Source organism: Rhinopithecus bieti, unplaced genomic scaffold (genome assembly GCF_001698545.2).
Source record: "Rhinopithecus bieti isolate Rb0 unplaced genomic scaffold, ASM169854v2 scaffold_31531, whole genome shotgun sequence".
Classification (NCBI taxonomy): Eukaryota; Metazoa; Chordata; class Mammalia; order Primates; family Cercopithecidae; genus Rhinopithecus; species Rhinopithecus bieti.
Window position 1 is genome coordinate 338,191 of NW_016814088.1, and position 23,683 is coordinate 361,873.

The 23,683-nt window shown below is 44.9% G+C and overlaps 1 protein-coding gene across 1 annotated transcript in view; it reads left to right on the forward strand.

Moving 5' to 3' along the window:
- TRAM2 (translocation associated membrane protein 2) overlaps window positions 1-23,683 on the forward strand; it is an 83,208-nt gene that overhangs the window by 35,686 nt on the left and 23,839 nt on the right. The window contains exon 2 of the mRNA XM_017849602.1: window positions 5,924-5,987. Coding sequence (XP_017705091.1) covers window positions 5,924-5,987 — 64 coding nt within the window. The remainder of the gene's footprint in view (window positions 1-5,923; window positions 5,988-23,683) is intronic.

Below are 23,683 nucleotides of genomic sequence, written 5' to 3' on the forward strand. Positions count from 1 at the left end.
AAAAAAAAAAAAAAAAAAAAAAAAAAAAAAAACAACAGAATAAACCAAACCAGAGGATTTAATATTTAAAAGAGAAGCCATGGAACTGCTTTCATCACAGTTCTTCTCTTTCGTCTTTGGTGACCAGCTAACAATTTGCAGTGGAAGGAGAACCTATCTGGGCATCTGGAAGCCTAGGTATACCCAGTGCCCGTGGCTGGCAGGTGGTGGATTAACCTGAGAGGCCTTATTTTCTTGCTCTGTCGGATGTAGATGATACCCAGTCCTTATCTTCACAAAGTGAAGAAGCAACAATATATTTTAAACTTCTGGAAAGACCTCTTACAAAGTTTGTCAGTGTAAGGTTGCGTTTTGGGCATTGGAAAGTAAGTAGAAGCAGGTAAAGTTTGCCTTTTCGAGCTGAGGGTGAGAAGGACCTTTAAGGACATTCCTTCTGAGCTGCTCCTTTGGCTTTATCCTTCCCGTGCTTATCTGTGAAATGGGGACATGATTAGTGCCTACCTTGTAGGGTCATTGTGGGAATGACATGAGATAGATTTGTGTGAAGACCTTGGACTCAAGCATGGCACCGAGTAAGCACTTGGTAACATTAACTGTTGTTGTCATTGTTAATGGATGAGTCAACTGGGGTCTAGAGAGGTGAAATATCCTGCCCAAGGTCACCCAGCTGGCCCACAGCAGACCTGGGACTGGAATCCACATCCACTGTGCTTAACTGGAAGCAGCTATTTCACCAGCATCCTTGGTCTAGTTGCAGCCAAGAGCTCAGGTTCATGTGCCCCTAATACAGCATGGCATGTGGAACAGTTTTGGTTTGTTATGGCTACACAAGCATGCTCAAGGCCTTTGCCTTGGTGTTTGATGCCCTGTTTTAGTTAAAAAATATAAGGAAACTGTCTTTCTCACTCTCTATTTCTCTCTCTCTCTCTCTGTGTGTGTGTGTGTGTGTGTGTGTGGTGTGACCCTTCCTACATATTTCAGTGTTCTCCTTTTACATTAGTGTATTAGCATGTTGTCACTTTTAACCTTTTACCCACTGAGCTTGGCATTTAAAATGCTATTAAACTCAATAATGTTTCCTATAAACAGCCTTAGAGGGATGAGAAATAATTGGAATGACATTTTTAATAGGCTCCTGATTCTCAGCCCTGTGTACTACAGGAACTTAGCCGGTGCTTGTGGGGAGGGACTTGTTAGTGGTTTGATCCCTGGTCTGAGGTCAGGAGAGGGTCATGGAGTGAAGATTTGGGGTGCTAAAGGACCTTTTATGGCACAGAAGAAGGCTGAAGAAGTAAGTCTGCTCTTGACTAGTGCTTTCTGCTTTTTTAATGGATGGATATGGTCAATCTAGGAGCCGATCACTCCTTCCTTCTTCAGGTGGCTGCGGAAAAGCTTGGAGCCAAATTTCTGGCCACCTTTAGCCAATGAGTAGGACTTCCTGGAATGCATTTTTGTGGATCAGCCTCATTCCTTGCTTCTTTTCTTTGCCTAAAATGCATATTTTTTGTGTTCTTTCCTGCTTGCATTTTACATTACCATTCTATGTGCAGTATTGTGTGCCTCCTAAATTTGTTTTGGGGACAAGTTTTTAAAAAAATCAAGTTGAATGTTGCCTTTTCTGCTTGTGTAGTTGTGAGGTCTCGGGAGGCTACTTTATCTCTCTGTTCCTCAAATTTGGCTTTTTCATCTATAAACCAGAGAAACTGACACCATCTTGCTGAGATATGGTAACGTGGGAGCAAGCATGGCTGTTTACAGAGAAAGTTGCACTTTTTAGAATGGTTTCTGCTGCTACTACCAGGGGTGCTAGGGATAGAAAAGTACTGGGATCTAGTATTTTTGTCATGATTATGGTCCTAGATCCTATTCTCTCAGAATCATGTTCAGAAAACATGGTAAGCATTCATCTGCAGTCACTAAATATTACAGCTGCTTACCTTATGAGTTTGTCAAATAGGAATTTATAGGAAACCTACCATTCACCCAGCTCTGGGACAGACCGAGAGAGAGAGGACATATGTAGAAGAATAATCGTGGACAGATGACAGGATGAGGGTCAGATGGCTGAGCACAGCACCAGCTCTCTCCTGCTTAGTCGCTGTGTTCATTTAAGCATTTGCTGAGTGCCGCTATGTTCTGGGGCAGTTTGAAGCCATCCATGGATGTGTGCCTCAAACAAGGCAAGTCAGATCATCAAGGCAGGTCAGATCCCCACGCTCCTACAGCTTATGTTTCCCCAAGAAAGAGATAGTTTAAAAATAAAGATAAATGCTTTAGAGGTGTATACTTAAAACGGGTGAATTTTTTTTTATTGTTGTGTAAATTATACCTGGATACAGCTGTTAGAAAAGAAAATCTTGGCCCCATGGTGCCGGCGTTCAGGTTTGCCCTGATACATTTGATCCTTATTTGTGGATTTTGTTTTTGCAAATTCGCTTACTCGCTGAGATTTATTTGTAACCCCCAAATCAGCTTCCATGGTCATTCACAGACATGTGCAGAGCTTTTGAGTTGCCCAACACTCACATTCCCAGTTGAGGCCAAACAAGGCGACACTCTGCCTCCCGTTCCGGCTCTCATCCTGTAGACAGATGTCTTTTTCGTAGTCTCTTTAGTGCCACATTTTTTGCATTTTTATGCTGCTTCTTGGTGATTTCACTATTTAAAAATGGCCCCCAACTGTCATGCAGAAGTGCCGTCTAGTGTCCTGAGCGTAGGATGACTGTGATGTGCCTCATGGAGATAGCATATGTGGTTAGATAAGCTTTATTCTGGCATGAGTTATAGCACTGGTGGCCATGAATTCAATGTTAATGAATCAACAATGTATGTTAAATTAGGTGTCTTTAAACAGAAACGCACATAAAACAAGGTTATGAATTGATCTGTTGACAAAAATGGGACCAGAGGCTCGCAGGAACCTAACCCTGTATTTCTCCCAGGAGCAATGTTTCAGTGTTCACTAATTCAGTGTTTGCAGTGACTTGAGAGAACATAACTCGTGTGAATGATGACAGTTAACTGGATATGTTGGGCGAGGGCAAGAATATATGTAGAGCCCACATACCAGATGTCTATCTTCCTTTAAAAAAAAAATGCAAAAGTTCTCAGACTTGGCAGCACATCGGAATGCCCTGGGGAGTTTGACAAAATGCCCATGCCCCAAAGAGTCTGGTTTAATTGGCTGGGGTGTGGCTCAGGCAGAGAGATTTTAGAAGCTCCCCCAGGGATTCTAATGTGCAGCCGGAGTTGAACACCAGTGCTCTTCACATTGAGTGATAATGTGTCTTAGAAGTGGACCCTGGCCAGCTGAAGGAGGCTCTCTGGGGCCAGCAGCACCTCCTCATACCCGCTCAAGATCCAGAGCCCAGGGAGGGTGTCCAGTTGGCTGGGCTCCTGCCCTGAGGGTCTGTCTCCTCCATCCTCCCATCCCCCGTAGTGACGCCACACACATCCTATGCCCACACACAGCTGGAGGGAGGCTTCCCGCAGGAAACCCTGGTGCTGTTAAGAGAGGAGAATGGATGGCAGACAGCCCAAGCCCCACAGAGGTCCACTCCACCCTGTGCTCCAAAAGACATGTGCATTTCCTGAATGAAATCAAGTGAGAGATATGTGCCTAGACAGGGCAGTGTTTGGTTAATGCCTGCCTGCCTTTCCCCTGGCTCTTCCTTTCTCTCATTTCTTCCAACTCCTCTGATCTTCCTTCACAGGGATTTCAGGCTGAGAAGATGAGGTTTATTTTCAGAGGAGTCTTGTCAGACAATATGGAGTATTAGGTGGTTGGGCCAGGAATGACCTATATGAGCGGAGTTCAGAGAAGGAGAACCACCATGGCTAGCGTGGTCAGGAGGGGCTCTGGCGGAGCTGGATTCAGGTGGCTTAGTGCCTGGACAGGTCTCACAGAGAAGGCCATTGGTGACAGAGGACAGCCTGGATGATGGCACTGGGAACAGCTCCCGTGACAGAGGGGGATAAGTACAGCTGATTGAAGCTGACTTGGCTTTTGATTTTTCATCTTAAGCAGTGAGCCATTACTGAGCACTTACTGTGTGCATCTGGGCTCCTTATGTGAGAGGGGCTGCGAGGATAAATGGGACAGGACAGCACAGTCGCTGCCTGTGGGACTGTGAGGAGTCTGATGAGAACTATGGAGGAGGTGAGAGGCTGATGAGAACTATGAACAAGGGTAAGGAAATGATAAAAACACCAGAGCATGACACAGAGTGCATCCGGCAAGCAGAGATCATACCCTTGAACAGCTGGGAATGGCTTCACATTACAATTGAGGTGGGTCATGAAGGGATGCGTGAGATTCTAAGCAGGACAACTGTGTGTGTGGTGGTGGGTATAGGAAAGGTAGGACACAAACTGAGAGGGGCTAAAACTCCCCAAAGGAAGTAGGGACTAGAATGCATTGGCTGAAACCCAGCACATCTGTTCTAAAGAAAATACAGGCAGTCGGACGGGAAGGTAGGTTGAGAACACTGAAAAAGGTCTTGACCAAAGGTATTAAGGTTTTAGGGTGGGGATTAGGAAGACCTGTATATTCGGATAGGGCTTGGTGTTTGCTATCAATCCTTCTCTTAGCTAATCTCATTTGGGTTTTTCCCTGCAAGCTTGATAGGACATGTCTAAAGCAGCAGCACAAAAACACAAGAAGGCTTGTCCTGCATCTCTTTGTACAGAGTAAATGACACCCACTGAATGGGATGGGTCTTGTTGACCAGGGGATGGGGGAGATTTACTCTTTAAAGGAGAGGGTTGTCTCTAGAAGTAGCTGAGGATAGTGACCTCTTGCTGGCATGTCTGGGCAACACAGGGCATCTGTGATGCATCATTCACTCGTTTCCATGCTGCCTTTGCCACTGTCCAGTGTGTTTGTCCCCCACCCCGTCCCTCACATGTGCATCCTTCAAACCTCTGTTAGAGAAGAACCAGCACCCTTTATTGATGAGGTGTCTCCAGAGGGCCCTTGGGAAAGGCCTGGTTCTCAGGTCCACCTGCACATCCGAAACCTCTGGGGATCTTTGAACAATGCTGACAGCTGGGCCAGCACCACACCAGTCTGTAGTACCCAGACCAGCTGAGGTGTTACAAACACCCCGAATTTTATGGACAAGCAGACTGAGGCTCGGCGTATAAGATTACTTGCTGGTAGTTACATAGCAAGAAAATGGTAGAGCTGGCATTTAAACCCAGGTAGTCGATTCTTGAGTCCAAGCTTCAAACCCCCAGGTTTTGTCATCTCTCCCCTGCTGGCTAAACTGTCACAGTACTGATTTGGCCATTCATAACTAGGTGGAAACCACAGTTTTTTGTTTCACAGCACAACTAAGATTTTAAAGGCAGTTTTTGAAATAAGCCAGCAATGTGGGATGTTACATCTGGTCCCATGACTCCCGGTAAGGTAGATGTGAAATTAGCAGCTGGAATTCTCTGTTTCTGAAGCTCAGGTGTAGACTTTCAGGTTGCTCTTCAATGCACAGGCAGCCGAAGTGCTGGGGAAACCTCAGCTAGCCCCTAACCTTCTTGAAGGTTGTGACTTTATTTATTAGTTTCTGTCTTCCACAATGCTGATGCACAGAAGTAAACTGATAAATATCTGAATGAATGAATGAATGGATGGCCAACAGATTTGTACTATTCACTTGTGAGCTCCCATCCTGTCACACACAGCTTGTTTCATCTCATCTGCAGTGAGTATCAGTCTAGATACCATCTGGGTCCCAGGGTACAGGTATTGAGAGGCATGTCATTAAATAAAAATAGAACAAAAACTAGTGCTAACTCTGCATTAGGCAGAACCCTTCAGTCAAGAGGTTTGAGGGTCTAAGATGTAAAAGGGGCGGTTAGCAGCTTCCACTTGTTTCTTTTGATGTGGCCAAAAGCTAAACTGGAACTCTTTTCCTTTGTTTTACAGGTCACAGCCAAGACTGCCTTTCTATTTATTTTACCTCAGTATAACATTAGCGTGCCTACAGCAGGTAAGAATCACTGGTCTCCATCTTCTCCTGGCCCTGTTAATCCTGAAGAACCTGGAAAGCTTCCTTTTCACCATCCGTGTACAATCTTTTTTTTTTTCTTTTCCCATGATGGAGTCTCTGCTCTGTCACCCAGACTGGAGCGCAGTGGCGCAATCTTGGTTCACTGCAACCTCTGCATCCCAGGTTCAAGCAGTTCCCCTGCCTCAGCCTCACAAGTAGCTGGGATTACAGGTGTGTGCCACCACACCCTGCTAATTTTTGTATTCTTAGTAGAGACGGAGTTTCACCATGTTGGCCAGGCTGGTCTCGAACTCCTGACCTCGTGATCCACCCGCCTTGGCCTGCCACAGTGCAGGGATTACAGGCGTGAGCCACCACATCTAGCTGTGTATAATCTTTAGATATTGAAACCAGCCTCCGGCAGCCTCCACCACTGAGATTACAGTGGTGCAGTATTAACAGCTAAGAACTTCCCTCTCTTCTGCTCTCTCTTCTTCATCAGAAGAGGACCTGCTGCACCACGTGGTGCTTCATGCAGCTCCTACTCCTTTCTCCAAAGCATCTAACATTGAGTTCTGTTGGAGACAGGACATGAGACATCGTGACCATTGATCTGTTCTCCAGAGCATAGCTTCCTTTTAACATTTTCATTGAGGACAATGGGCAGGATGTTGTGTTTTGATAGTGCATGGAAGCATGATTGAGGGACAGAGTGCTGCACTCTTGACTGGGTTGGGGTAAGGACTGAACCTCAGACCCAGCCCCAAGTCTTGTTGCATGGCTGTTGTTAAGGCCCACTGACTACAGCTGCTGCATCACAAGCTTCCCCCATAGTGGCTGGGCATTTCCAAGCACTTACAGGGAACCCAGCCAGCATCATGCCAGGTACCACAGTGGCCTCACTGGCAGTTCCCAGTACGGCTGAGGGGCTGCAGCTCAAGGAGCAGCAGGGCCAGGCAGGTAAATCGCTGAACTGGACAGGGGAGAGGGTCTATCTAAAGGAGTAGCTGCTGCTCACTTCCAGCCAGTTGTCACATAGGAGTGTAAACCCTGTGTGCCTAAGAACTTCCTTTTCCACCCCCCATAAGAGAATCCAAAGAAATCTCTTTTAGGTAGAAAAACTCTGATTTTTAAATGTTGCCAACTAATTTAGAAATTCTGCAAACACCATGCGGGTCAACGTTGTGTAAACCAAACCAACACATCTGAAGGCCGAGTCCAGCCCTTAGGCACAGGTCTGCAACTTTGGGCTTCTCAGATCCCGCCACCAGCACCTGAGTATCACTCCTTTCTCAGTGGCAAAGTCCTGGGTGGCCTCTTGATGAACAAAGGAAGGACTTTAGTTTGCTGAACCTAGTTCTTTCCTCTTTATTCTTTTGTTGTTGTTGTTTTTGTTTGTTTGTTTTGGACGGAGTTTCACTCTTGTTGCCCAGGCTGGAGTGCAATGGCGCGATCTCAGCTCACTGCAGCCTCCGCCTCCCAGGTTGAAGTGATTCTCCCGCCTCAGCCTCCCAAGTAGCTGGGATTACAGGCATGCGCCACCATGCCTGGCTCATTTTGTATTTTTAGTAGAGACAGGGTTTCTCCATGTTGGTCAGGCTGGTCTCAAACTCTTGACCTCAGGTGATCCGCCCACCTTGGCCTCCCAAAGTGCTGGGATTATAGGCATGAGCCACCACACCTGGCCTTTTTTTGTTTTTGGACGGAGTTTCGCTCTTGTTGCCCACGCTGGAGTACAATGGCGCAATATTGGCTCACTGTAACCTCCACCTCCCGGGTTCAGGTGATTCTCCTGCCTCAGCCTCCCAAGTAGCTGGGATTACAGGTATGCACCACCACGCCTGGCTAATTTTTTGTATTTAGTAGAGAAGGGGTTTCACCATGTTAGGCTGGCTGGTCTTGTACTCCTGACCTCAGGTAATCTACCCGCCTCCGTCTCCCAAAGTGCTGGGATTACAGGCATGTGCCACTGCACGCGGCCTTTTCCTCTTTATAGTAGAGAAGTGGCTTTAAGGTGAGATTCTTTTCCTTGTCTGGCTCTGCCAGCTGCTAGCTAAAAGACTTTGGTGGCAAATCCTGAACCTGCAGCTCATGGGGGTATAGCCATGAATCTTTCCTGGGCCCACCATCCCCTGCAGTCACTGTGGCCAGGATTGGAAGGAAGCCATGCTTTTCTGGGGCAACCAAGTCAGTTTCTTCATCTGAGAGTCAAACCTAGGGACGTTGGCAAGAGAGGAAGAAAACTATGCCATGAAAGAGACTGGAGAGCATCTCTGCCCTCAGTAGGCCAGGAAACATGTGGCCAGCACCAGTGGTCAGGGAGCAGACAGATGCCTGCTCATCCCAGGGCACACTCCAGTGCTGGGGCACATGGATGATGTAGCTCAGGGCTGTGTGTTCTAAGTCAAATCCGGGCTTATTTACTCTTGCCTCTTGAAAATCCTAATAACAGAGACTCGACTGTACTCAAGATTTACTGATTTGTTTTTTAGTTTAAAAAAATTGTAAAATATATATAACATAAAATGTACCATCGTAACCATTTTTAAGCGTGTAACTTAGTGACACTAAGTACATTCACATTGTTGTGCTTCCATCCCCACCATCCATCTCCAGAACTCTTTTCATCTTGCAGATTGAAGCTCTGTCTACCAAACCCTAACTCCCCTTTCCCTACCCCCTCTAGCCCCCAACAGCCCCATTCCATTTTTTGTCTCTGTGAATTTGACTACCTTAGGTACTTCATATAAGTGAAATATAGATAGTATTTGATCTTTTGTAACTAGTTAAAAATTATTCTTCAACACTTTTTCAAAATATATTTATGTGAGTGATACATAAGTCTTAGAGAAAAATTATAACACAGAAAACCATTAAGAAGATAAAAGTCACACAGGACCCCATCACCCAGAAAAAAACTAAAGTTAGAATGTTTTGGAATATTGATTTATAACACAATTTTTTGCTATTATAATATGATGAACCTTTTTATGTGTCATCGATTATCATTCCATTCAACCAGATATTCTGAAAAGCTGCGGGATGTTTCTTAATAGGGATTACCACAAATTATCCAATCAGCCCCATATGGATATTTAAGTTATCTGTTTTTATTGTAAATAGTACTACAGTGAACATTCTTGTGGCTAAATTTTTACATTTATTTATGATTGCTTTCTTAGGATAACTTCGTATTCCTGGAACTTCTAGGTTAAGTAGTATGTAAAGGTTTTATGTATGTATTGCCAAAATATCCTCTGTCATTTAATACTCGTGACCCATAAACCCTCAATTTTAAAGTTGTTTTGTAAATATAAAATGCACAGGATTTAAAAAAAAAACCAGAATGCCAGTTTATAAATGTCTACAGAGACAGCCAGTTATCAAATATTGTGCTGGTGTTTTCATTACATTTCTCCCTGAAGTCAACTTACAGGGGATGCTGGATCATACCCCACATACCCAGAGCTGTGTTACTAATTTACCATGTGAAAGAATTGTCCTGGAGACCACAAAAGTTGATGTGCATGTGATTGGGCATCCTTTTATTATAAGAAGGGCTACTTGTAAAGCCAGATCATGATCAGAGGGTTGATTTTTGAGTTTGAAACCTTCCTAGAGACACTGGCAAGACAAGTGATGTCCTCAAGCATTGTTCTCACAACAGCATGAGAAGCATAGACACAGCACACTCTAGAGCTGAACTCAGACCCTCTGGGCAGGACAAGCTTCCTACAGTGTTTGAGTAAGGAGGAATGGGGGTAGTGGAGTGCCACCGTGTCATGCCTTCATTTGCTTAATTAATTAATCAAGCTAGACAAATATTTGTGTGCCCATTGTGGGCCAGGGTCTGGGTGTAAAATAATGTACAGAACCCATCTGATCTCTGATGTCACGAAACTTATCATTTATTAGAGAGAGATAGGTAATAAATAAGTAAACAGTGAATTAAATTGTAGTTGTGATAGGGTGATGAAGGACATGTACAAGGTTATGTGGTAAGGAAAAACAAAGGGGTGGCGACAGAAGATGTTTCTGAGTGTGGGGTTGCGTTGTGTTGTGAGTAGAGGAAGAGGTCTGGGCAGAAGAAAGCACTCCGCGCACAGGGACCAGCATAAGCAAAAGCCCTCAAATGAGGCACAGACACCTCGGGAGGTTCTAGTAACACCTTGGGAGGCGCGGTGGCTCTAGTAACTGTACATAGGCCAGCGTGACTTGAGCCAGTGGGCTTTGGCCTTTTCCCAGGGTGGGACTATTGAATTCTGCTCCTGGAATCCTCCTCCAGGCCCAGAACAGACCTGGGCAGAGGAAAAGGTACAGTAAAGTACATGGTAAATGGAGGGGGTTTCAGTTACTTTAGAAAGAGAAGATTAAGTGTTTTAAGTAGCCTATCTTTTATTTAAATCTTGCCATTTGGGGCTATTGGAAATATAACAAGCAAATAATCAAGAGAGAGAATGAAATCAGAATAGCCTGCTTAATTTTGTTTTGAGCTTCTTAATCACTAACCCAGTATGGTAATTGTTTGGGTTGTAAGAACTGGAGGAAAGCAAACTTCTCATGGGAAAAAACACTGTACAATAACAAGTCTGTTAAGGTTGTGATTTTAAAAGCCCTCCCCAAAATCTCTTTAGATTGCCCTCTACTCTTGGAAATGTACCTTTTTTTTTTTGTACAACCAGCGTAAATTCTGACTTCTAAGGTTTCTTCCTTAAGTAGTGTGTAACTTGCTCAACTCAACATTTAAAACTGAATTTTAGTAGAGCCAGTAACTGTTTTCATACAGGGGGGTCCATCATTTCCAAATCCCTGTGTCTTCCTCAGCTGACATTTTCAAGTTCTGAGGAACAAAGTTAATAAGTAATGTGGTTGAGGCTTTTTCTTGAAGGTTTTGTTTTGCCGTAACTCCCTCTCCTTCTGTATTCCTTTCTCTTCTTCTCAGCTCCCAGTACTAGTTTCCTAGGGCCAGTGTAACAAAATACCACAAACCTAGAGGCTAAAACAATAGAAATTTACCATCCCAGCCTTCTGGAGGCTAGAATCCCGAGACCATGGGGCCAGGAGAGGGGCCCCGCTCCTCAGAAGGCTCTGGGAAGGGTCTAGTCCAGGCTTCCCTCCTGGCTTCTGGTAGTTCCTTTGCGTGCGGCAGTGCAGTGCCAGTCTTCACACGCAATTCTCCCTGTGTACACGTCTGTGTGTCCAGATTTCTCTTTTTCATAAGGACACAGTCATGTTGGATTAGAGGCCCAACCTACTCCACGGTGACCTCATCTTAACTAACTACATCTGCAGAGACCCTGTTTCTAAATGAGGTCACATTCTGAGGTGCTGGAAGTTAGGACATCCACAAGAGTTTTGGTGGAGGTGGGGGAGACACAATTTAGCTCATAACACCAGCTATAAATTTATGACTTTGTGCATTATAATCAGCTGGTTAAAAAAAATTAAGCTTCATTCAGAGAGATGCACACAGTAGTGGCAGTGATGCATCTTATGCATTCTAGTGGAGCCCCTGCCACCCTGGCATCCTTGAGGTTTTCTTTAAGGACAACAGTGATGAAGCAGGAGATATTCCTTTACTAACTTCCTGCTCTCCTCATTTCTGCTTGCCAATTCTATTAGCAAATACAAATTCAGGACTGCCAGTGAAATTTTCAGATAAACAATAGATATCTTTTTAAAAGTATAAGTACGTCCCAAATGATGTATGAGATAGAATTATACTAGAAAATTAATCATCGTTTATCTGAAATTCAAATTTAACTGGCCACAACCGTCCACCCTGCTCAGTTCTGGCAAGGAATAAAATGTGTGTTTTCTGGTCTCACCATTACACACTCTGAGTCTTCTTTCTAATTAAACTACCCCAGAGTATCTCGTGTGTGATCAGAAATGTATAGACTATAAAGGTCAGAAAAGAAAAGTTTGATTCTTCCCACAGGCAGACTCCAAGCCTGTTGACTTCCTCTCTGATCTACAACAGGTGAGCCCAAATGGGCTAAGCATTTAGCCACAAGGTTGTCTTGGGTTGTGCTTCTAATTTGCTGAATTGTCTTGGGCAAAACACTTAACACCTGGGTCTCTGTCTCCCATCTGCAAAATCCAGAGTGATGACCACTCCCTCAACCCCAGTGGTTCTTGTAGACAGGAAGCCCTGGGAGTCCTCTGAAGGGCTTGCTACTCAGATTTTCCATAGACCAACACCATCGGCACCACCTGGGAACCTGTGAGAAACAGACTTTCAGGCCCCACTGCAGACCTGCTACATCAAAACCTACATTTTAACAAGAGCTCCGGAGGTTCCTGTGGCCCATAAAGCCCGAGAAGCATGGTTTTAAGTGAGGTAGGCAAAAATCTCTCGTTAGGCTTTCAAATAATCCTGCGCTTCTAACCGCAAAGGTAAGATAGGGAAACCCGTAAACCCAGTAACTCATTTGCATCTTTCTGTCCTTTTCTAGTTTTGGTTTCTCTATAAATATCGGGTCCTGGGAAAGGTTGGGGGAGGTGGGGAGTATCACTAGTGGAATTGGTTTCCAGCTGGGGCTACAGATCCCTAAGAAGTCATGTACACGTTTGTGGCTGGGCGCGGTGGCTCATACCTGTAATCCCAGCACTTTGGGAGGCCAAGGCGGGCGGATCAAGAGGTCAGGAGATCAAGACCATCCTGGCTAACACAGTGAAACCCCATCTCTACTAAAAATACAAAAAATTTAGCCGGGCATCGTGACACGCACCTGTAGTCCCAGCTGCTCGGGAGGCTTAGGCAGGAGAATCGCTTGAACCCAGGAGGTGGAGGTTGCAGTGAGCTGAGACCGCGCCACTGCACTCTAGCCTGGGTGACACAGCGAGACTCCGTCTCAAAAAAAAAAAAAAAAAAAAGTCATGTACCTGTTTGTAAGGCAATGTGGGCAGCAGTTCTGGTAGCTTTGATGTTGCTCAGCCTGCTTGCTGCTGCACACCTAGAACACCAAGGTTGAGGCTGAGGGAGCTCTTCCAGTGAAAGGTTTGTTTTGCAGTGATCAAAGGTAGTAAGGATCCATCCCCAGGCCCTGTGGATCCCAATTGGCTTTATTACTACCATCTGCTCTGTTGCATTTTGCAGCCAGAGATGAAAGGCCTGAGAACCTCCTACACCATAGCTTGGCCATTGTTCTTGCAGCCTCTTCTAGGATGAGACTCGCTGCAGTCAAAACAACCTCAGACAGATGGTTTTAAAGCCTCTTTCAGCCAAAGGCCTTTTTCCAGGGCTCAAATGATTCTTATTCCCTTTGGTGATTGGCAGGAATTAGTGTTGTCTCCTGCTTGTATCATATACTTGAAAGATTGGCATCACATATCAAGCTGAGCCCCTCTTTGTAAGATGAGCTCATGGGGGTCAAGAAAGGAAAGAGACAGGTGGACAGCGGTGGCTCTGGAGATGGAAGCCATACTTGATTATAGATGAAAGCTACCTAATCTGTGGCCCATACAGCTGGAGGAGACTTGAGACTCATCTAGCCTAGCCTGCTGCTTTTACAGCCAAGGAAACTGAGGCTCAGAGAATTGATTCGTGCTCCCAAGGATGCAGCAGTGAGAGCCAAGGAGGGGCCGGGGTGCTCACACCTGTATAGCACCAGTGTTCTGGAAAGCTTTAGAAAAGCTGGGTTTATCAAATGGGGCAGTGGGCATAGACAGTCTCAACCAGGGAGGTAGAGACTTGGCTCTGTCCTGTCCCTGTTGAGCCAAATAGCCACAAAGATCTCCTCTGACCCTGAGGTTCTGTTTGTATGAATAAGAGAAAACCACGGCCCCAGTGTCCCTGGCCTTATTGGTTGGCCATCTGAAAAAGAATGGGGAGCCTCTGACCCAGGACTTGTGGCCAGTCCTGGGCTTGATTTTTTTCCCCAATAACTAAAACTTATTAAGTGTAACAATTGTGCAGAAAGGTGGACAAATCATGTGTTCAGCTCAACGAATTTTCGCACACTGAACACCCATGCAGCCTAGAAGTGTCTTCTTCAGACGCAGCTTGATTTTTATCCAATTCCCTGTCGTAGCTCAGATAATTTATCCCATTCTGTGTGGAGCTTGTAGAGGCTTAAATAAGCAGAGCCACAGAGTGGCTGTGGCTGATTGTTAACCAGCCTGAAGCCTGCGGTCAGCAGGAACGTGGCTAGAGCCTGCAGACCCACATCTTTGAACTGCTGCACTGAGCCCCCAAATGTCTCTTCTCCTAGTGAATCATCTTGCTCTTACCCCCACCCCATCCCGCACCCTTTCTGACCTGGACCTCACCCCACATCTTTACTTGAACTTCACTTTCCTATTTCTTCTGATCAAATTGTTTCTTCTATCTAGGTAGGATGATTTTTTTCTTTTTTTTTCTTTTTTTTGAGATGGAGTCTTGCTCTATTGCCCAGACTGGAGAGCAGTGGTGTGATCTTTGCTCACTGCATCCTCCACCTCCTGGGTTCAAGCTATTCTACTGCCTCAGCCTCCCGAGTAGCAAGGACTACAGGCACCCGCCACCATGCCCAGCTAATTTTTGTATTGTTAATAGGGACGGGGTTTCACCATGTTGGCCAGGTTGGTCTGGAACCCCTGACCTCAAGTGATCCGCCACCTCGGCCTCTCAAAGTGCTGGGATTACAGGCATGAGCCACCACACCCAGCCAGATAATTTTTTTTTTCCAATCACTTGTTTTTACTGAAATAATTGTTGTCAATTTAACGATGGGTTTGTTGAAATTGTTATTTTTTTATGTAAGTTAAAAAAAAAGCCTTAATTAAAAAAATTTTTTTTGTATGTGATTCTTGAGAGATTATTTTTTCTTTACAGCTCTTCGTGAATTTTAAAATGTTCACACATTCCCCTAGCTATAAGCATTCTTCACGTGAGGCAGCCTATGGAATGCATGTGTCATGCCCAGGCGATGTTGTATACAGAAGTCACAGAACTTTGAAGTACAGTGGAGTCTGTAGTATGTGCCTAGCACCTCGGAATCCTTGTATATTTCTTTCTGGAAAGCTACAGGGAGGGTTACAGCCTTATAAAAAGGAATGGTGCATCAAGAAAGCAATGCCAGCTGGGTGCGGTGGCTCATGCTTGTCATCCCAGCACTTTGGGAGGCCAAGGCAGGCAGAATCATTTGAGGTCAGGAGTTTGAGACCAGCCTGGCCAACATGGCAAAACTCAGTCTGTAGTAAAAATGCAAAAAAATTAGCCGGGTGTGGTGGGGCACACCTGCAATTCCAGCTACTTGGGAGGCTGAGGCATGAGAATTGCTTGAGCCTGGGAGGCAGAGGTTGTAGTGAGCTGAGATCATGCCACTTCACTCCAGCCTTGGCGGGGAAGAAAAAAAAATGCAGAAGCCTAGGATCTTATCAGCTTCTCTTCAGCCTTTCATTCATCTTTGCTACATTGTTTTATGTCATGGAAGTATCCTTTCTTTTTTTTTTTTTTTTTTTTTTTTTTGACAGAGTCTTGCTCTGTCGCCCAGACTGGAGGGCAGTGGTGCTATCTCGACTCACTGCAAGCTCCTCCTCCCGGGTTCATGCCATTCTGCTGCCTCAGTCTCCCGAGTAGGTGGGACTACAGGCGCCCACCACAATGCCTGGCTAATTTTTTGTATTTTTAGTAGAGACGGGGTTTCACTGTGTTAGCCAGGATGGTCTCGATCTCTTGACCCCTTGATCTGCCCGCCTCGGCCTCCCAAAGTGCTGGGATTACAGGCGTGAGCCACCGCGCCCAGCAGCAAAACCCAATCTCTATGAAAAACACAAAAAAATTAGCCGGGTGTGGTGAGGCGCACCTGTAATTCCAGCTACTCCGGAGGCTGAGGCATGAGAATCGCTTGAGCCTGGGAGGCAGAGGTTGCAGTGAGCTGAGATCGTGCCACTGCACTCCAGCCTGGGGTGGGGAGGGAAAAAAGAGCAATGCAGAAGTCCAGGATCTTAACTTCTTTTCAACCCTTCATTCATCTTTGCTACATTGTTTTATGTCATGTAAGTATCCTTTCTTTATCTTCCTTCCTTACTATAAAAATGGAGAAAATATATTCCAAAGCATGCAATGTGGAGTTAAAATGGTAACTTTGAAGATCTGTTAGATCTTTAATTCTCTGGCACACGTGCGTGTGTGTGTTTGTGTGTGTGTATGTATGTATGTATGTGTGTATTTCCTAGGATGGCCATAACAAAATACCACAAACTGAGTGACTTAAACAGAAATGTATTGTCTCACAGTTCTGGAGACCACAAGTCTGAAATCAAGATGATGGCAATGTTGATTCCTTCTGAGGGCTGTGAGGGAAGGATCTGTTCTCGGTCTCTATTGGCTTGTAAATGGCCATCTTCTCCCTGTGTCTCTTATCATCACCCTCCCTCTGTTTGTGTCTATCTATGTATCTAAATTTCTCCCTTTTTAGAAGACCACCAGTCATATTGAAACAGGTTCCGCCCTAATGACCTCATTTTAATTTGTCTCTGTAAATACTCTATCTGAATTAGGACTTCAAATATATATATATTTTGAGACGGAGTCTAGCTCTGTCACCCAGGCTGGAGTGCAGTGGCGCAGTCTCGGCTCACTGCAGCCTCCACTCAACCACAGGTTCAAGTGATTCTCCTGCCTCAGCCTCCTGAGCAGCTGGGATTACAGGCACCTGCCACCAAGCCCAGCTAATTTTTGTATTTTTAGTCGAGACGGGTTTTCACTGTGTTGGCCAGCGTGGTCTTGAACTGCTGACCTCGTGATTCACCCGCCTCGGCCTCCCAAAGTGCTGGGAGGCACAATTCAACCTATAACAGCCTGTGTGTGTGTGTGTGTATGTGTGGGTGTGTCTATGCTCGTGTGTCTGAGAACTATGGTGATGCTTGTAGTTAAAACACCACTGGTCACATCTTCCAGGTTGGGAGGCCACAGAGGGGGTAGACCAGCAGCCTGGAGAGTGGGGAGGGGTGGAGGTCAGAATGCTGCCCTTGGAGGCTGCTTGCCCCATGCCTGTCTTAAGCGCCTCTTTTTTCCCTGCCACCTGGGAGGGTAGGGCAGGCCTTCAGGGTTTAATGAGTGTACCTTCTGTGTGATTTGAAGGGACGTCAGGAGGCAGAGAGGCCTGGTGGGGAGCTAATGGGTTTGGCCCTGGCATTAGTAGCACGGTTGAGTCCTGGCCCCACTGCTGCCTAGCTGCAGGTTCTGGGGGTACAGCAACTGCTCACCTCTGTGCCTCAGCGCCATGTCAGTAAATGGAGATAATAACCTGGGATTACTGTGAAGAGTAAATGTTCCCATGAGAGGTACTCAGTACCGTGCATAGCATAGAGCAAGTGACTCTTCTGTTCCTTTAGTGTCTGATTCTTTCTGTTGGAAATAGGCATAATGCTTTCATCTATTTGCATAGCACCTTACAATGTATAGCTCTGTGAGAAAAGGTAGATGGTTTTATCCCATTGTTCAGAAGAGGTAACTGAGACAGAGAGACCCTGGATCATATGACAGACAAGTGGCGGTTCCAGAAGTGAGCTTCAGGTCTTTTCATGCTCAGTCTGGCTTCCTATGGAAAAAAATAGAGCAACAAGGTAGATAAGAAGACACCACTTTATTTGTACAAAGCAGGAAGAATTTGAAGACTTACTTAAAAATTATTTTTCAAATACAAGTACATTCACATGGTTCAATTATAAATCTGTATTGAAACACTTTCCTGTACAGCTCTAACCTAGGTCAAGGTTTTTGTACCAATTGAACCTAGACCAAGATAGACTATTTCCCACTTCCTAGCTTCCCTGCACCCCATTCAGTCCATGACTACGGAGGGAGAGTCTTGTTCCCATCCTGCCCTCCCTTCCTTTCACACCCCTCCTCCCTGTAGGCAGTCCCTGTTGTGTCCTGTGTACCCTCCCACACTTTCTTAACTGGCCATCCAGTGTTGCTTTATGTAGATACAAATGCATATTTTTCTTTCCTGCCCTTTCTTACATAAAAGATGGAATACTATATGCTTCTTCTGTACCTGGCTTTTTTCCCCAACAAATAATGTATCCTAGATATCATTTCATATCAATATGTAGAGAGCATCATCAGCTTTCTAAAAATTTGTTTTGAGGTATAGTGCATGCAGCCAAGTGCCCATGTTGATGAATTTTTACATGTGTACACACCCATGCAGCTCTAGCCTAGATCAAGATACAGCACCCCAGCTTCCTCCTGCCCCTTCCAGTCAGCACCCCTCCTAAAGTAACCACTGTTCTGATTCATAAATGCCCTGGTTACAATTTTCCCTGTTCTTGATTTCATTTCTCTCATTTTAAATCGCTCTATTGCTTACATAAATATTTTTTAAATTGTTGCTGGGTCAGCATAACCTGAAGGTGTGGCTAAATACAGATTTCTGCTTTAAGTTTCTGAGCCAGTAGGCCTGGGGCAGGGCCCAAGAATGTGCGTTTCTAAGCTCACAGGTGTTACTGATGCTGTTGGCCCATGGCCACATGTTGAGTAACCCTGGTGTATTATAACTGTATCTACCAGTTCCCTATAGATAAAACAACATGGGTTGTTTCCATTCGTTTACCGTTAAAAACAGTGCTGTGGTGTATAACCTTGTAGACATGTCATTTTGACTGTAGCAGGTACCACCTGCAGGATAAATTTCCAGAAGTAGAAGTGCTGCATCAAAGGATTGATGCGTTTGTAATCTCAATAGAAATTGCCAAATTGCCCTCCAAAGAGGTGGTACCGTTTTACATTCCTGCTGGCAGTGTGTAAGAAAGAGTCTGTTTCCCCACAGCCTTAGCAAGAATATATTGTCAAGCTTTGGATTTTTGCCAATCTGATGGGTATGAAATGGTATCTCAGTGTAGTTTTAATTTGCATATCTCTTCTGTGTAAGGCTGAGCATTTTTTTAAATGTATAAGGATCATCTTTTCTATGTTTCTTTTTTCTGTGGCTTGTCTGTGTATATCCTTTGTTCATTTCTACTCGATTTTTAAAAATCCTTTTATTGTCAAATTATAGCAACTTACTACCTATTAGCAAGATTAGCCCTTTGTCTCTGATCTGAATTGTAAACATTTTCCCCAGGTGATCATTTGCCTCCGGCTTTTGTTTGTGGTGATGTTTCCGTATCTAATTCTGGATTTATATATAGTGTAAAAGACTCAAAATAATGTGAAAACAGAGTTGGCTCTTAGCACAGAAACCAACAGAAGAAAATTTTACAAATCCGGATTTGCAGGGCTTCGGAAAGAAACTGGGAGTACAGTGATGCTCTTTAAACAACTAGCTTTCAGACAAAAGAAGAAGCTTCTAGGGGAGATGCCTGCCCCAGCTCAAACGAGTTCTCAGAAGCAGATGGGATGGCAGTAGTAAGTGGACACCAGCTCAGGTTGTGCAGAGGAGGTCAGAGACCGCACAGTGGGATCCAGACAGGATTGGAAAATGTAAACGCAGGCAGGAGAAGCCGCTTGCAGGTGACCTCAGAAGGAAACAGGAAAATATCTATTAGTCATAGGAAACGGAGCAGGAGGTCAAGCAGAATGTGACTCCCCAAAAGGGACGGCTGCCCACAGAGATTGTCAAAACAGCCAAGATTCTGACTGTTCCAGGTCTCTCTTTAAACTGTAATCAAAGATAAGCAAAGCGAGTGTCACTTTTGGTAGGAGGTGGGATAACCCACTACGGTAGGAAGGTCATTATTGAAGGTGCTTTTTACCAAAGCTAGATTAATTCCTACACTAGAGCATATTGGCATACTCCATCGGGTTATATAGGAAGAGGGCTCATCGAGTATTGGTGTTGGAAAGGTATCAGGGGTCAGGAAGGTTGGAGGTTACACATCTGTGGTCTGTAGTCAGAGTTGGCCCGCAGATGTGTTTTCTTTGGCCAGTCTGGTGTTGGCCCATACAGTGTTTTTAAAAATTTCGAATTAGTCACCAGCATTTTAAAATCAGATGATTTCACGTAAAGATTTTTCTTTGCTTTTGAAATATTGGGACTCCAGCCACTGGGTTGCGCCTCTCCCGTAGCCACAGCGACTGAGATGCAGCTTCACCACTGCCTCCCTCACCCCTGCGGGACACAGTGTGGGATGTGCCCCTCCTCTCTAGTGTGTCCCTGACACCGAGGCTGCCTGTTGCTACCGTTTATCTCAGTTTTAATGTGTATTTATTTTAGTAAGGTTAAAAGATCAGTGGATATCTCTTAAACTTGTTTCTCTCAAAGTGGAGATGTGAAAGATAGACCAAGAGGGTGATATGTTTAAAGAAAAACAGTGTAAAGCATATTTCTCTGTGGAAGTGAAGAATACGACCTGCTTAATGCAGTGGGCCTCTGTGTTGAAAGCAGCTATCTTAAGACACCTGGACCACCTGGCTAATTTGTGCTCTCCCTGGTCTTTGTAGGCATTTTGTTTTGATGCAAAATCAGAGTCATCTCTCTGGTCTCATAGGCCAGAGATGTGCTGGACTTATTCTTCTAAAAAAAATATAATAGATTCTTGCCAAACGATTGCTGTTCTTTTTGAGAGCTCATGCACGACAGGGGCATTCTGTGAGAAGTGGGAGCTCTAACCTGGGTCGTGTGAGGATATTTATTTATTTATTTATTTATGATGGAGTCTTGCTCTGTTGCCCAGGCTGGAGTGCAGTGGCGCAATCTCAGCTCACTGCAAGCTGTATCTCCCGGGTTCATGCCATTCTTCTGCCTCAGCCTTCTGGGTAGCTGGGACTACAGGCGCCCGCCACCATACCTGGCTAATTGTTTTTTTTCTGTATTTTTAGTAGAGACAGGGTTTCACCGTGTTAGCTAGGATGGTCTCGATCTCCTGACCTCGTGATCCACCCGCCTTGGCCTCCCAAAGTGCTGGGATTACAGGCGTAAACCACTGCGCCCGGTCTTGTTTGAGGATTTTTGTAAGAATTAGTGAGCAACCAAAATTTAAAAAGAAAAAAAAAAACCAAAACATCAGTTTGTTTATAGGCACCTGGAAGAGGACAAAGGTCCAACCTCTATAGCTCTATGAAAACAGAAAGCGCCAAGTCAACTTATTACTACTTTTGCACCAACCTAATACTTTCCTCCTCTGATCAAAAGTAGGAAGATAGGGCTGGGTGTGGTGGCTCACACCTGTAATCCCAGCACTTTGGGAGGCCCAGGCAGGTGGATCACCTTAGGTCAGGAGTTCAAGACCAGCCTGGCCAACATGGCAAAACCCCATCTCTACTAAAAATACAAAAAAAATTTGCTGGATGTGGTGGCCCGCGCCTGTAATCCCAGCTACTCGGGAGGCTGAGGCAAGATAATTGCTTGAACCCAGGAGGTTGTGGTGAGCCGAGATGGTGCCATTGCACTCCAGCCTGGGTAACAGAGCGAGACTGTCTCAAAAAACAAAACAAAAAGTAGGAAGATAGCAGGTAAGGAGGGAAGCCATGGAGATAATTTCTGCAAATTAGAATATAGCTTTTGAGTATTTGTGTGTGAAGCTGTTCCTTATGATAGTAGGAGTAACAGGTCAGAGGAATGGCATGTTACCAGAAATGGAGCGGTGATGGAGTGGGATGGGGGGCTGTGTTGACCTTGAGGTGGCATTTGGTGGCTGGGTTCTAGGAATGAGGAAACCCAAGAAATGGACTGTGTCCCTTAACTCTGTGAACTCTTTCCTCATTCACTTTCCTTGTTCATCTTATGAGATAGTTTCCATGATCGAAACAATCTGCATAGCCAGCGTGTTAGCTGGTTCTTTTGATTCCGTCACAGAGTCTACCCGACGCACATGTCTTCTCCCATTGCTCCAGCTGGAATTCCCGCGGGCGCCTCCTGACTGCTCTTCCAGCCTTGCCGCTCTAACCTGTTCTCCCTGTGGCAGGAAGAGATTTCTGTATGAACATGTGACTAAACTCCTCCAGTAGCTTTCATTCCTTTAGGGTACAGTCCACATGTCTTGCCCTGACCTCTAAGGGGTCCTTCCTGATCTCCCACCTCTGCAGGTCTCCAACCTTCTGCTCCAGACCTCCAGCCTTCAGTCCACTTCAGAGCATTGACACACCTGCATGCGGGTTTTTTCAGAGCATTGACACCTCCGGCTGTTATTGTTTTTTAAATTGTAAAATATACATAATGTAAAACTTACCATCTTAACCATTTCTAAGTGTACAGTTCAGTACTGTTAAGTACATTCACGTTATTGTACAACCAATCTTCAGAACTCTTTTCGTCTTGCAAAACAAACCCTGTACCCATGAAGTAGCACTTCCTGTTCCTCCCACTCCCAGCCCTTGGTAACTACCATTCTGCTTTCTGTCTCTAAATTTGACTAGTCTAGGTAACTTATATATGAATCGAATCATACAGTATTTGTCCTTTTGTGATTGACTTATTTAACTTAGTCTACTGTCCTCGAGGTCCATCCATGTTGCAGCATGTGTCAGAATTTCTTTTTTTTTTTAAAGGCTGAATCATCTTCTACTGTATGTGTACAGCACATGTTGTTTATTCATTCGTCAATCCATGGACACCTGCGTCGCTTCCATCTTTTTGGCTATTGTGAATAGTGCTGTTATGGACATGGATGTACAAATATTTTATTGAAATCTGACCTTCAATTACCCTACCACCCAGAAGTAGAATTGCTGAAATATGTGGTAATTGTATTGTTAACTTTCTGAAGAATCACTATACTGTTTTCTGCAGTGTCTGTACCATTTTACACTCCCACCAACAATGTACAAAGTTTCCAGTTTCTCCACATCCTCACCAATACTTGTTGTTTTCTGTTTTATTTTATTTTATTTTTTTCTTCATTGTAGCCATCCTAATGGGTGTGAGGAGATAACCTTGTTGTGGTTTTGATTTGCATTGCCCTAATGATGAGTGGTGTTGAGTATCTTTCATGTCTTTATTGGCCATTTGTATTTCTTCTTTGGAGAAATGTCTCTTCAAGAACTTTGTCCCTTTTAGAATCAGGTTGTTTGGTTTTTGTTGTTGAGTTATAGTTCTTTGGCTGCTGGTGTTTAAATGTACGAGGATTTGGTATGTACCCGCTAAGCTCCAAGAGGGCAGGGGCTGTGCCCACCTTGCTCACTGTCATCTCCCAGAGCCCAGCATGGAGCCCTGTGCGTGGTTTGTCAGCCAATGAGGATACATGTGTGCAGCTCTCAACAGCAGAGGAATACGAGCCTGTGTTTATTTCTACATTCATTCTAGTTTCAATAAGGATTTCAGACTATGGTCACATCTCTTTGGAACCCTACTATTTGGGATCCTAAGAATAGCAGGTGACCCTCTTAAAGGGCTTTAAAATGGCTAATCTAAGGTCTTGTCAGGTACTGTTCACTGATTTTTGGACTGTGCTTGTTTGGTTGAGTATAAATCCCATTTTGCCTAATAAGGATGATCTTGATGATGAAACTGTGTTTAGTTATTTTATAATTTCAAAATATGTGGCCACCTCATCGGTCTCTTTATGAAGAAGGCAAGGAAATTGTAATCCTGGCGTCACACGTGGTAGAGCAGAGAGGCAGGGCCATGAGTCTCCTCTCCCTCATCTTCATGTCTTCTCCTTGGGTCTTCAGTGCCTGACTCCCCGTCCTGGATCCCAGCCCTTCAGTCCTCAGTGGCCCAGGCTCATCAGCTCTCTCTCACTGACAGCCCTCCTTCTCCCTTCCTCTCTCTTCTCCTGCCTTGATTCATGCCCTGTGGCTTCTTACCTGGATCACAGGAACA